The 13,557-nt window shown below is 33.3% G+C and overlaps 1 protein-coding gene across 1 annotated transcript in view; it reads left to right on the forward strand.

The window, feature by feature from the left end:
- Positions 1–512: 512 nt before the first annotated feature.
- The window catches only part of LOC128676667 (uncharacterized), a 33,015-nt gene continuing 19,970 nt past the window's right edge, over positions 513–13,557 (forward strand). The window contains exons 1-2 of the mRNA XM_053756937.1: positions 513–624; positions 4,698–4,859. Of these exons, the coding sequence (XP_053612912.1) occupies positions 4,796–4,859 (64 nt within the window). The 5' untranslated portion in view covers positions 513–624; positions 4,698–4,795. The remainder of the gene's footprint in view (positions 625–4,697; positions 4,860–13,557) is intronic.

Here is a 13,557-nt window from a genome sequence, read left to right on the forward strand (position 1 = left end):
AATTTTGACTTGAAATATCTCCACTCCCACACATATAGGAGAAAAGATCTCTTGACGAATATACAGAAATAAAACGAATCTTGACGGATAAAATGATCTGAATTATAATTTACCTTTTGAATTGTGGAAAGTATTTTAAGTTTTAATTTTCTCAGTATTGGTCTAACTTATCCTTCGAACTTTTTTATTATCTCTCATCAGAGCGTGTTCCCGGTTTCTTCCTAAGCCATTCAGCGTATTTTATTATAAAGTATTTATTTTCTAGCTCTAAGTAAAATATTATCTAAAGTTTAAATAAATAGCTCAATTATTACAGGTGAACTAATATAGCTCTTTATAGATTTCCTCACAACTTTATAAGACAGATGTTGTGTAAATCTCAGTTGAAACAGATACAGAAGACGGAAGTTACTTGAGTACAATTAACTTGTTCATTGTTAGTTGTCTATTGAAGTTAAATTGTCTATGGTACGCGCTTATAGATCGCGGGGTGCGACAGTGAACACCGAAGAGCGGCCTCGCGCGGTCGCCTCTCGTCAGCCCATTTTCTTTCCACGCGAGATGCGAAATACGACATCCATAGCGTGCGAGTGAGACGCAACAAGCAACATACGTCTTCAACAGGTCGTTATTGTAACTTCAACTTAATGTGATCCTGTGCAATAATTCTCACTTTTATTGTTCCTTTATTACATTCCGCGAACGTTTTATAGAATCCACTGGATTTACATAATTATTGTGTATTTTTAATTAAATTTTGCCACGTAATCAGGAAAGTTTCGAAAGTTTATCAGTTTTTGATAACTATTTCGTAGGAAATTAATTACTGGAATAAATATTGCAACTTTCAGCCAGCCCAGCTCAATGTTGTATAAAATATTGATGTTTTTTATGTAATTTATGCAAAATTAATTGGTTTCATCATATCTCTTAAGTGCTACCCATTCATAAAAATGATATATGGGCTATATTGATAGTGCTACTAGATAGTAGTAGGTATAACTGCTTAGTGAATTTTACATTCAAAATATCTTGTGCTAGTCCAACCAGGTAGCGGCGCTTTTTGCTGACCAGAATATATATATTCTTTTGAGGCGTGGCGTGACTTCAATATTGGTTACAGTTTATGATAGCATCTGGTACCCAAGACTATCCGTGTTGGTAGCTATTATAATTTTGACAGGAATTTTGAAAATCTGCGCTTCTACCCGGGTAGTCGTCTTTCCATAGTTTACCTGTTCTGAGACATTCAAAAAAGATTAATTTTATACGGATAAACGTGCTTATTTAAGCAGTCATACCAGACCAGTAAAATCATGATGAAGATCATGATCATCATAGAATGATTGACCAAACAAAGATATACGAGATTAGATGTTGCCCGAGGCTTCGCTCCCGTGGAGATTTTGTGCTAAAATATAGCCTATAAGAATCTTGGATAATGTACCTTTCTAATGGTGAAAGAATTTTTGAAATCGGTTCAGTACTTTCGACGATTACCCGTCTAAAACATACAAACTCACAAACGCTTACCTCTTTATAATAATAGTATAGATTTTACTGAGAGCGAAGTTCTAGTTATCCAGAATTTTTGTCGTCGCGTGTGTGGGGCTAACTTCAATTTTTTTTTCTGGACTACACCACGGTGTACAAATAGAGTAAATAGTATAAAGAGTTTAAAAATTATTTTTGGTTTTTGGTCTTCGGGCGGTACGAGATTTCCTCTGTTGAATACTAGGGCGGGTTCGTTCGACTATTAGCTTAAGTATTAAGCCAAAAAGATCCATACGTTAGGTACAGTATTGTTACTGTTAGATATTTGTTCTCAGACCACATGCACATGCTTATTTGGATTTGTATATTTATGGTGTAAAGATGGATGTGTGACGATAGTTCATGATAAACTCCATTATTGAATTAGGTATACATAGATATGTATTTTTTGTAACGTTTATTATTTTTTACAATATGTCACTAGTTATTTGTTTTAAAACTTGCTTTTTATAACGTTAATTATTTTTTACAATTAATATGTCACTAGTTATTTGTTTTAAAACTTGCTCTGTTCGACTCCAGAGTTTACGTGTTGTAGGTACAACTGCTCATTACCACCACTTAACGTAAGGTTGACTGCATGTACACTAAGTATATTCTATGTGTTAACTTAAGACGTAGAAAAAACGAATTAGGGTGAGTTGTACCAGGCAACGTTGACTCACTACTAATTTCCTTTTCAATTTTCAGTTATTTATTTATGTACACGTAACAATTTTTTTTTAATTTCATAAAAGCAAAAGCTGTTGATATTTAAGAATAGGAAATGGCATTTCTTTATGTGTTACGTAAGAACGTATACTACATACAATAATTTACATAGTTATCTGCTCTTTATTATGTGTTTTAATGATAATATATTTATAATTTTTTTTGTAATTTGACCTGGATTTTGCAAGTTAATTTAAGTATGACATACATAACAGAGACGTTAAACTTATAACTCCCGTCCTACTGTCGTCTGGAGTTAATCAATATAGTTTCTCCTCGGCTTCGCTCGGGTAAAACCATACTAAAAAGTAGCCTATGTCACTCCTGTAGATTTCGCCTATCTCTGTGACATATTTCATCACAATCGGCCTAGTAGTTTTTGAGTTTATTCAAAAACAAAATTATAAATATTGTTTCTCAGTATGGATATTATACTTAAATCTGTGTGATTTGTCCCTACTTAAGTTCCTTCCATGTACTTATTTATCATGTGTGCTTAGGTAGTTGTATGAACGTCTAATAACAGTTCACCAAGGTCGACCCTGACCTACCCTTCTATTTACCTCACTATTTTACCTTCCGAATCCTTTGGATTATATCTAAACTAAGTACATCTATTGGCTGCAACATGTATAGTCGACCACGGACAAGTTAGTTATCTAACGACAATTATGCAACTTCATGCCGCTGTAATAAGAGCGAATTTGTCATGGATTTTTAAGGTTGATGTGCCGTTGACTATACAGGATTTATAAAGACTTTATAGAAGCCGGTATCAATCAAAAGGACTTAACTTTAAGCTGGTAGATTCAACCACCTGATGCGTCCTAATTCTGACGTGACCATCTGAGTTAGAAAGATACTAGAGAATCTTAGTTTCAATATGGTTTTCAAGAGGAATTAAGGGATGAACTGTCCACCCAAAATTACAGAGCATTTTGTGTTTCTAATGTTAATTTAATTTTTTGTTTCACTTATATTATAACAGAGCCCAGGATCCTAATATTTAAAGAACCAATATTCTTTGAATATTAGGATCCTAGTAAGCTAGTACAGTCAACCACATCTCAGAGTGCATCCCATCAGTCAACTTTAACGTACCAAACAACTTTAACCAGCGCAGAAAAACGCAAAGTACGACATTTTGTCTGATGGTTGGGGGCGTGCCGGTTAAAGTCAAAGTGACTAGCGAATGTGCAATAAATTTGTATAGGTTGATGTGCTGTCGACTGTACATTAACAAGAAATCAAACGTCCTAAGTAATTGTCTGTCAGTCTCCGAACGTTTGAAGTCAAGTAAACGTTTTAGATAAGAACTCAATTTAGAATTAATTTTCTTTTGGATGTGCTTTCTTTCATTTTGCAACTTTTCACATTTATTTTAAATGTAAAATATTTTTATAGGAACTTTGAACTGGCCGGAATTTATTATAATAGCCGCTTTCCTTTTACTTAATTGAAATATTTTTACTTATGTAGTTTTAGATTTTCTTTGATTCCTTGTTCGTTATTTTTATTTTTAGTCTTCTTCTAAGGCACGCCAGGCAAATGAGAAGCTCTTTTACACAATTGTGAAAGGATCCCGAATCTCAAAAAAAAGAAATGGTGACATTAAACATAAGTTTACGGAACCTAACTTTTTTTTCCACGTTCTCAAAATAATACCTTATTTTTTAACCTATGGTCGAACTTCAATGGACGAACTTCGGCGATCCTTACCTCCGTCTAATAAAATACAATAAAAAGAACTCTATAGAGAAGGAAAACTATACAAATCTGAAACTTGTCTTGTAAAATCAAATGAGGAGACGTAATAATATAAAATATTCTACAAATGAAAAAGGGTAGCCTTCGGTTAACAGCATAGATTTTATTTTTATTGTGAAATAACCAATCTAATTTTAATAAAATTGTTTATAAGTTAATACAAAATGTATTTCAGGGAATTTCATAATAAACAATAATAACCATAGATTGGTCTTATTATGAATTTTGTTGTCAGCATAATTAAATTCAATTAATAACATAGGTATACATCTATGTTATATTGTTTCATGGAATTTTATACTGAACTTAAAATAATTATTACAGGCTGAAAAGATACAAACATACCTAACCGGCCAGTCATTGCAATATAATACCGTTTTTATTTTTTCTTTATCATCTGTGGTCAATATTTTAGTCTTGAACTGATGTTAAGACATCAGAAATGCCCCTTAATATTTTGTTCAGAGAGTTTTGCGAAGTTACTTAGAATCAATTTTCATCAGTTTGTAGCGTTATGAGGTATTATATATATAATTTAAAATTTGGTGTGAGAAGGTTCCTTTATAGGTCTAGCTTTCACGTCAAATCTATTAAAATGTTTGTAAATATGACAGAAAGAAAAAGTTTTATAAAAATAATAATATTATTTTTTACTTTTGTTACAGGTTTTCCACGAGTAACAAGAGGAAAATGTGTTATTTTAGTATACTTGTGATAATATTTGACAGTTTTATGTGAAGTTATTGTGAGAACTTGGAAAAATATGGGGTGGCGTGGTGTATTGGATTTTCGACTACTACTCTTGTATATGAGTGGAATGATTGAAGGTAAGTACCTAGTATTAACCTTGTCACTGTTTATTCAATGTACTAAATATAATAAGTAGTTAGAACATTGACGCAGGAGCTTTTAATAATTTTGAATCTCTTTCTCTCTTATCTGAGCGTTTTACCGGTTTCTTCCACAGCCATTGAACGTCGAAGCACAGGGTCCACTTTCCTAAATTTTCCTATCCGCACGTTTCTCGGCATCCCTAGTTGTCAGACATTTAGAATTGTTTTGAATCGTTCAATCGCTTATACACTTATATAAACAAGACAATTGTTAACATATAAAATCTAACTACTGCCGTCAAAATGGCTGTAGCCGTACGGTCATTAGCGTAAAACTAGTTATATCTGACTTTATATGACGACCGAGCACAAACCCAAAGATCGAGTATAATGCAAATTTCTGTTCTGGAAACTACAATTTGTATACTCTACCTCCATGGCGTAGTGATTTCCAAGCCCGTCCGCCATCTGAAGGCAATTCGATTTCCGGCACGGGCAAATACATATGTATGAGTTTCTTGGTTTGTTGTGCTCGTTTCTGTGTTTGTAGATACTTAGAACTTAGTATTGGCGAGTGTTTTATCCCAATATATATATATTATTGTTTTTTTGTTTCTTTGTTACCTCTTCACGCTTTGTCTACTCAACAAACCTCTAGAAGATTCTCCGATTTCTCCGGTTTATGCAACGAATATAAATATTTAATAGCAACCTAGCGGTACTTGCGTACCGGCATCGACCACTTTAGAGTCAATTTTGGCTACAACTTGGTTCCCTCGCTCTCTGAAACGCTTAGCTATGAATAATAAGATATGCATAACATAATTGTGACAATACCTCTATATGGAGATTGCATTGTTCTTAGAAAATATGATGGCGAACTTTCGGAGAAGCGTAAATATTTCAAATTATTTCCAAATTAATCTAAATAGAAATAAGTTTAAAATAGTTCAAATATCGTTCAAAAATTCATATTTCCATAACAATATTATGCGAAAGTCTATCTGTTACTGCCGCTGTTTCTTTTTTACAACAATCTCCACCTATTTGCGGTCCTGTGGTGGGAGACAAAAATTAAAATTGACTGGACTGGACTTTTGGAAATTTCAACCCTAAAGAGGTAAAACAGGGGTTCAAGGGGTTCAACTTCAAGATTTTACTTCGATCCTTTTTTGGGAGGCAAATTAACTAGGGAAAAGCAGTGGGCAAAAGCGAATATACTAAAATGATGCTGAAAATAATACAATACAGAGAAACATAATAAAAATGCGGACCCGTTGAAGTGAAACGAGGTGAAAACGAAACATGTTTCAGTAGCTAACATACACGTTCTATTTTTTCCAACTTTTCGCTCGTGTTACAAATAAGAAACATTTTCTTTCGCCAAAAATAGATAATTTCACGTTATTTACCCGATGCTGCGATCTCCGACTGATAAGCTATATATTTATATATATATCTTACCTATTTCTTGTTACCTCTACGGGAAAGAAGGACACTTCTGAATTTATTTAAGCATAGTGGGAACAAACACGGCTATTTTAGGACGTATAGATATTCCTAAAATAGCCGGGTTTTTCCCCCATACCCAGCGCCTAATAACTTGCTCATTGTATTCATTGAAGAAAACTTTTTATTTTATTCGTGTAAAAGAAATCACGTAGAGCATGACTGAATGCTTTCATTTCATCCTTCAATTTGGTTTATGTTCCAATCAAACGATTGTTTGTAACTAAAAAAAATATAACTGGTTAAGACCATGCGTTAGTACTGACTCAAGTCTTGAACTATTTGTCATATGAATTCTTCATTAGGCCTATAATTTTTCGCTCTACTACCAAAATCAAGTGGCGTTTATTCCTGTCATCCCATATCCTCCCTTCCTCCTTCGAGTTTTTCAACCAACAAGGCTGAATCATCCGCGCATCCTATTACCTTGTGCCTTTTACCTAATTACACTCCCGAGTTTAGTAGATTCATTTGCAGTGCATATTCCAAGATCAGATTAAAAATAACAGGAGACAAGTCTCCTTTTTCTAATTCGTTATTTAAGACAACCACACTGAATTTGCCCAGTAAATAGAAGTTTGTGTTTCTTTTTCGGTAAAAAAATGTGTAAAATATTCAGACGAAATTGTATATGTATTCTCTCAAAACCTTTTGCTTTAAAACTAATTGGCCATTTATAGCTCTAATGATACATATAGAGTAATAGGACCAGCAACGTTGTGGCTAATTGACGTACATTGCTAGCTTTAAAGTCACATATGCGTTGATATGAATCAACATTAAGCGATATACGTAGAGTGGCTGCTATTAAGCTAACGGTCACTAGAAACTATATGTGCTTTAAACTTTTATAAACAAATGAAGCTAGCAATTTAAATTACTTTTTGTTCTTTTGCAATCGACATAACTAGTACCTAGCCATCTATGGCTCTTAGCTCCATTTTTCACTACGAAAACTCTACAACTCTGATTAAAAAACTTTATGCGTAAAAGTTTTAAAAAGCAAAGTATTGAAGACGTGTTACTTTGTGTACTTTCTTAAAATGCTACCAAACGCTAAAATATGATACCAAATCAAAAAATAACAATACATAGGTAAATATTTTGTCAATGAAAATTCATTTTAACTATGTAGATAAAGCGACATTTTTTTTATTTCCAGAAGTTATTAATTTAAGTTAAAAGGTAAGTAAACCTTTGCCCAGCAGTGGTACATGTCACCTAAAGGTAAAAAAAAATAAAGTGGGGAAAAAAGAGATGGTAACTAACACACTACAATTGCAAAACGTTACCATCGACTTTTCTCATAACAGGTGCAGTATCAATATACTTACGTAGTATATTTACATACTTTTTAAGACTTTAATCTTTACAGGGTAGACAAAGCCAAGAATCGCGAAAATCTCGCGCCACATATAACAGATTTTAGGTTCAAAAATATGTTTTCTATCAGCAGAAAGCTTTCGCGCGCCTATTCAGTGGAGAATAAACAACCATGGCCTTCATAGTCAGATAGTTATCTCGAGGATTAACAATTTCATACGAACTTCATACCTGGTAAGCCAAAGTACTTCACCATTATTAGAAATGAGTAGAACAAACAGAACAACATTACGAACGTGTGCACGTTTCGTGATCGACGAACTTGTTACTCACGTACGAGACCAACTCGCTCGGAGAGGTTTCTAACAAAATTTATTCGTGCGTTTCCACCATTAGTGACTTTTTGGTTTATGTTTATGTACATCATATAATGTATACTTGGCGACATGTTTGCGGGTAATCCTGGGTTATAAAAATGTTTTTTACTCTTCAAAAGCATTATCTCTAATAGTTGGTTCGGCTCTTAAGATTTCTCACAAGGTACACCAGAAATATGAAAATTCATCAGACATCACTTTCTTTACATGTGCTCAATAGAAGAGGCCCATCACACTGAATAACTTTTGTTATGGCGACATTTCTATTTCTCCCCTAATTTATAGACATTAATTTTTGTACATCACAGAAGCGTTCCACCAAGCTGAACAAATTATGCAAGACAATATGTTCATATAAATATTAGCTTAGCTGGACTCTTTCGGTTTCTCATTGGCATTACCAGATACTCCAGATCTTCGATATTCCTAAATTTTATAATTGTCCCTTTAAGTTCCCTGAAATTTGGTGTAGGATTTAATGGGCATTAAACCAAATTTCAGCTTTCTAGGTCTATGGGAAGTATCAGTTCTATTTTGATGATCGATGAGTGAGTAAATGAATCACTATCGAAATCGAGAAACTTTGCTTTCGCATAACTTCGGAAATATATGACCTACAAGTTTGAAATTTGAAGTTCTGGTGTGTGCTTATAGAACTAGAAGACGATATTTGACGTACTTTGACTTTGTTAGTCCCAAGTTTTAATCTGATCATATATTTTATTGTTTATAACGTACAAGATTTGGGAATGTTGAAAATAGATATAACTTAAATCCTCCTTCCTTCCATCCTTCGTAAATCTAGAGTAGCTTTATGGTAAGACTTAAAACTCAAATTTGTGTGAGTGTTTTATACGAGAAGTGCGGCCGCTCAAACCGTAATCACTATCATTTTTGTAGCTCCTCATCCCCTATAAATATTCATCCACATTATTTATGATAAGTACGGATCTCCCGAGCTTGCGGGAAACCGACGATTGAAGAACAGCTTTATCGTACATAATAAAAAAATACGTACAGTCAGCACCAAAACCTATCCGAAATCATAGAAAATTCGCCGCTATTACCGACGCATATATATGGTGTATGTAGGCAATGTTGACTGTACTTTGGATAAAAAGCCGTCTAATGTTATGACAAAAGATTTTCAAATCAGTATTGTAACATAAGAACACCAAGGCAAAAAACTTATTTGATGACCTCTTATGCGTCGAGAAAGATTTTTGCCCACTATTATTATATTTTTACGTTGTAAATGAAATAGCTATCTAAGTAGATATCTATTTAAAATGATTGATTAATTTTCAAAATTATCATTTATTTATATACATTACCTGTGATTTCAACTCGAATTTTGATAAATTTCACTTAATGAGTCTTTTGAAGTTTCTCTCATTTTATTAATTGTATGTTAATCCTTCCTATTGTTTGGATTGATTTAATGAAGTTATCTATTTGATTACCTAGAAACCCTTACACGTAGTATTGTTAGTTGAATTAATTGTTTGAAAGTTTTCTCCGGAGGTACATTATCGATTTGGTTGGAACGGCAAACTTCGCCGAAAAGGGACCGGTGATAAAATTACGCTCAATTTATTCCCAGAGCTAACCATTCGCAGCATCCGTGCACTGTTCCCAGATAGAATTTCCTGAAATCTTTCATTCTAATGAAATAAATCTCTGGAAGACTCTATCTATTTGATGGAATATTAATGTCTATATTTTTTCGTAGCTACGTATATCTTAGCGCGAAGTGAGACTGTACTAATTTAAACTTATTTTAACACATCGATCGATAGCATAACTCAAAGTCAATATTCCAATGTTCAATGTCCTCTTTGAAAAAAGATATTCAAAACATCTTTTATATGATATATAATTACGTACGTTAATTATTAAATAAATATAATAATCAGTAATAGTTTATAAATAATAGACAGGGGCGCGGGTTCAATTCCCGCTCAATTCCAGTTTTTTTTTTCATCTCATTATAATTAAAAAAAAAAAGTTAAAAACCATGTGTGACACAACAAATCCATTTAAATCTGCAAGAGTGTTGTTAGCAAGAAATCATTTTTCAGGCTTTTCAATTTTTAACTAAGCTTGTAAGCCTGAGGTATACAAAGTAATAAGTAAAATATTCTAAGCGTTGCGTATATCAACAAAACGTGCTATTCATCAATCTCAGATAAGGACATTTTGCACACAAAAAGTGTCAGAGAATGACCTGTCGGATGATGTCACTAACATGATGTATGAGGGAGGTCGTTTTGTATTTTAGAAAGAAACAGGTCTATCCTTACATATGAAAAGATAACATCCTGTTTTCTTTTCGCGTATGCGGTAATAGACTCTGTCAAAATATTTATAAATACACACACGTGGATATACAATGACTCATAAAGTGAACTAGCTTCATTTCATTTTTATGATAAAGTTGATTAAGATTTAATTCTTCGCTACGTCCCAAAGCAGAGCAAAGATACCTAAAGATTTCTGAATAAGTATAGATGATTACAATGGGCAATGACGGCATTAATTTAATTATAACATGATAAGATTCAAACCTCGGACCTTTCGATCTCAGGCGGTCTTAACCACAGAACCACCGCCGCTTCCATTTCGTATCTTAATAGCGAGTAGGCATAGCATCCACATATTTCTTACAAAAGCGATTCGCTTCCAGAAATTTATGTCTTTCATCTCAAAGGCACCGGTTTATTATCAAGTTTGGAGTACTTCAAACTGGGTTTACCATATGATATCACTCTGAGGGGCGTTGAGTGGAGACCCATTTAGAAGATATACGAACATTGTGTATTACCGTCACAGGACTTGAGAATGTCGATCGTCGCACTCTGACGCACTTCTTACGTTTATTAAAATGTAATACGTTACAATTACACGTAATTAATGTTTAGGCCGCAATTTACTTTAAACCATACAATGATAATTTTATTAAATAGTTTGTAATGCAGTTTTGCATGTTTCATTTTTGTTATTATATTTAATTTTATACTAAGTATAGGCTGCCAGATGACGTATAACTATATAATATTATGCCATGTACTCATCGCTATATGCTATTTATCATAATTGTAGTAGTAGACATTCTCCCTTGCCCGCAAAGATACCTGTATCTTTGAAACTTAGCCAGGAGGTAGAATTAGCAATATATAAAAAGGGAAAAATCCGAAAGTTAGTAATTATAGCGATAAAAACATAAGACAATTCATGTCGCCAATTTTGCAATTTCACAGAAAAACTTAAACCCACTGGGTACTTAATTGACCAAGAATGATGGGAATTTTCAAAAAGACAAAACTAACAGTAGATATAAAGGGAAAAATCCAAAATTTGGTAATTTATAGTGCGATCAAAAAATATGACTATGACTATACCGTATACCTAAATTAATGAAATTAGGTAAAAAGTTATAATTAATAATACAAATAAAATAATAAAAACCGAAAACCGTATTTCAATTTTTTTATGGGAATTTACTACTACAAACTTGTTATTACTGCAGTTAGAAAACCTAGTAGGTACTTACATAATGCATTTTTGTTAGACCGGTAATGGGTTTTAGGTATTTATTTAAATAATTCAATAATAAACCTAGCCGTCGTCGTTGTTATATAAAAATTATATCAATATGCGCCCCTCGAAAACACATCCAACCTCCGTCCACATCACAGAGTAATAGCGTACACAGATCTTGGATCTGTCCCTAATCCCTCCTTTAGACAGGATTAAGATGTTGAGCACTGGGAGCAGATATCAGATCACGCTTTACATTACAATTTCATCTCTCATCAGTGCGTATTTACGATTGCATTCACGGATATGAGACCTGTGATCCGCAAGAAATAAAGCTTAACATTTTGAAGATTCGACTGTAGTTTTACTGCTGCTGACTTCAACTGTCTTTGGAAATGCGTTGTTGCGTCGCCTCAGGGGTATAGAATGGTTCTATTCGAAGCAGAATCCAAACACCTGGTTGTTTTCACTAGATAGTATAAAACAAAGTCGCTTCCCGTTGTCTGTGTGTCCATATGTATGATTTGATGCGGGTTTTTTAAATAGATATGGTGATTCAAGAGGAACGTTAATATTTATATAACAAGTATAATATTGCATCCGTGCGAAGCCAGGACTTCAAATAAAACAGAATAACTCTTACGGTTTGAAAAATTGTAATTCCTTCAAATACACTTTCTCGAACTTTCAGTTCGTTCAGTTTTTTATCTTTTCCCCGAGACCTTCCTGTGCCTTTTGTAAAAGGCTTGGTTAACATTAATTAGATTTTCAGAACCACTTTGATTCAGTCTTTGAAGGGTATGTTTGCCTCAGGTAAGGAGTTTCTTTGAACATTGCAACTTGTTTTAAAGTTGACTATAGATCCAAGTTATTAAGAACCTGCGGCTAAAGTATTCAAAATCAATTTAGACAAAAGATGTCCTCAACTCGTGCTATCTCTTTCATATAACATATGTCTGAATAAAGATAGCATGAGATTTGGAAGTATAGTCGTCTGCTGCTGAGAGATCCCAAACAAGACAATGTTTAAATTTTAACATTTTAATCAATATTTGTTAGTTCGAACTTCGAGCCAATTACTGAATGTTACTTGACTAGTTTTAAAGTTGACGATCCTTGTAATGTTTGATTTAGAATACCATCTTTCCCCAGTCGGTGAGCATCAGAAAATAATGCACTGTTTATGTTCATTTCCCTCTCCACCGACTGTAAAAACTAACACGCAATCGATGCAATTTGATAATCTAACTAAAGAAATATGGATAAATACTAATTGTTACTTTGCATAACACCTTAATACATGTTCATTTCCTTACTTCACCTTAGTGCACACACACCACACTAACATACTTTATGGATAATCTCTTAATTAGAAGGAGGAATTACTGCTAAATTTTTCGAGTTGTAAAACCAAAATTAGATACATGGTATCGCGTGTACGCCGGTAGTAACCTCGTAACACGTAAATAACATGGCTACCTAACGTCCCACATCTTATCACCCGCCATGTTGGAGCGTAATGGAAATTTCGCCACAATTAAACTTCAATTTTAATGTAATCAAAGCCTTAGCTGCAGACTATTTTGGGTTATATTCGAATAACTCGCTTACTATGAATAATATAGCGTTAGAAAATTGTAATTAATAGACACAGTTAAATGACATAATAATAAAAAAACTAGTCAAAATTAAGTTAACTTAAAATAAGTATAATTGAAGAAAATTTATAGCGAATTCCTATTAAAGTGTTGCTTCACATTTATTTCGTAGCACACCGTAGCAACTCGTAGCAAGCTACGAAATACTGTAGCACATTTCGTAGCTTGTTAATGATTATAGAAAATCAATAATAAAATAAAATTACAGAATCTTATTATTAGTAAAGGACATGTATTTCTAAAAATAAAACTTCATCGAATAGTTTTTACTAATAAATGGTAGTA

This window comes from Plodia interpunctella, chromosome 16 (assembly GCF_027563975.2).
Source record: "Plodia interpunctella isolate USDA-ARS_2022_Savannah chromosome 16, ilPloInte3.2, whole genome shotgun sequence".
Taxonomy (NCBI): domain Eukaryota; kingdom Metazoa; phylum Arthropoda; class Insecta; order Lepidoptera; family Pyralidae; genus Plodia; species Plodia interpunctella.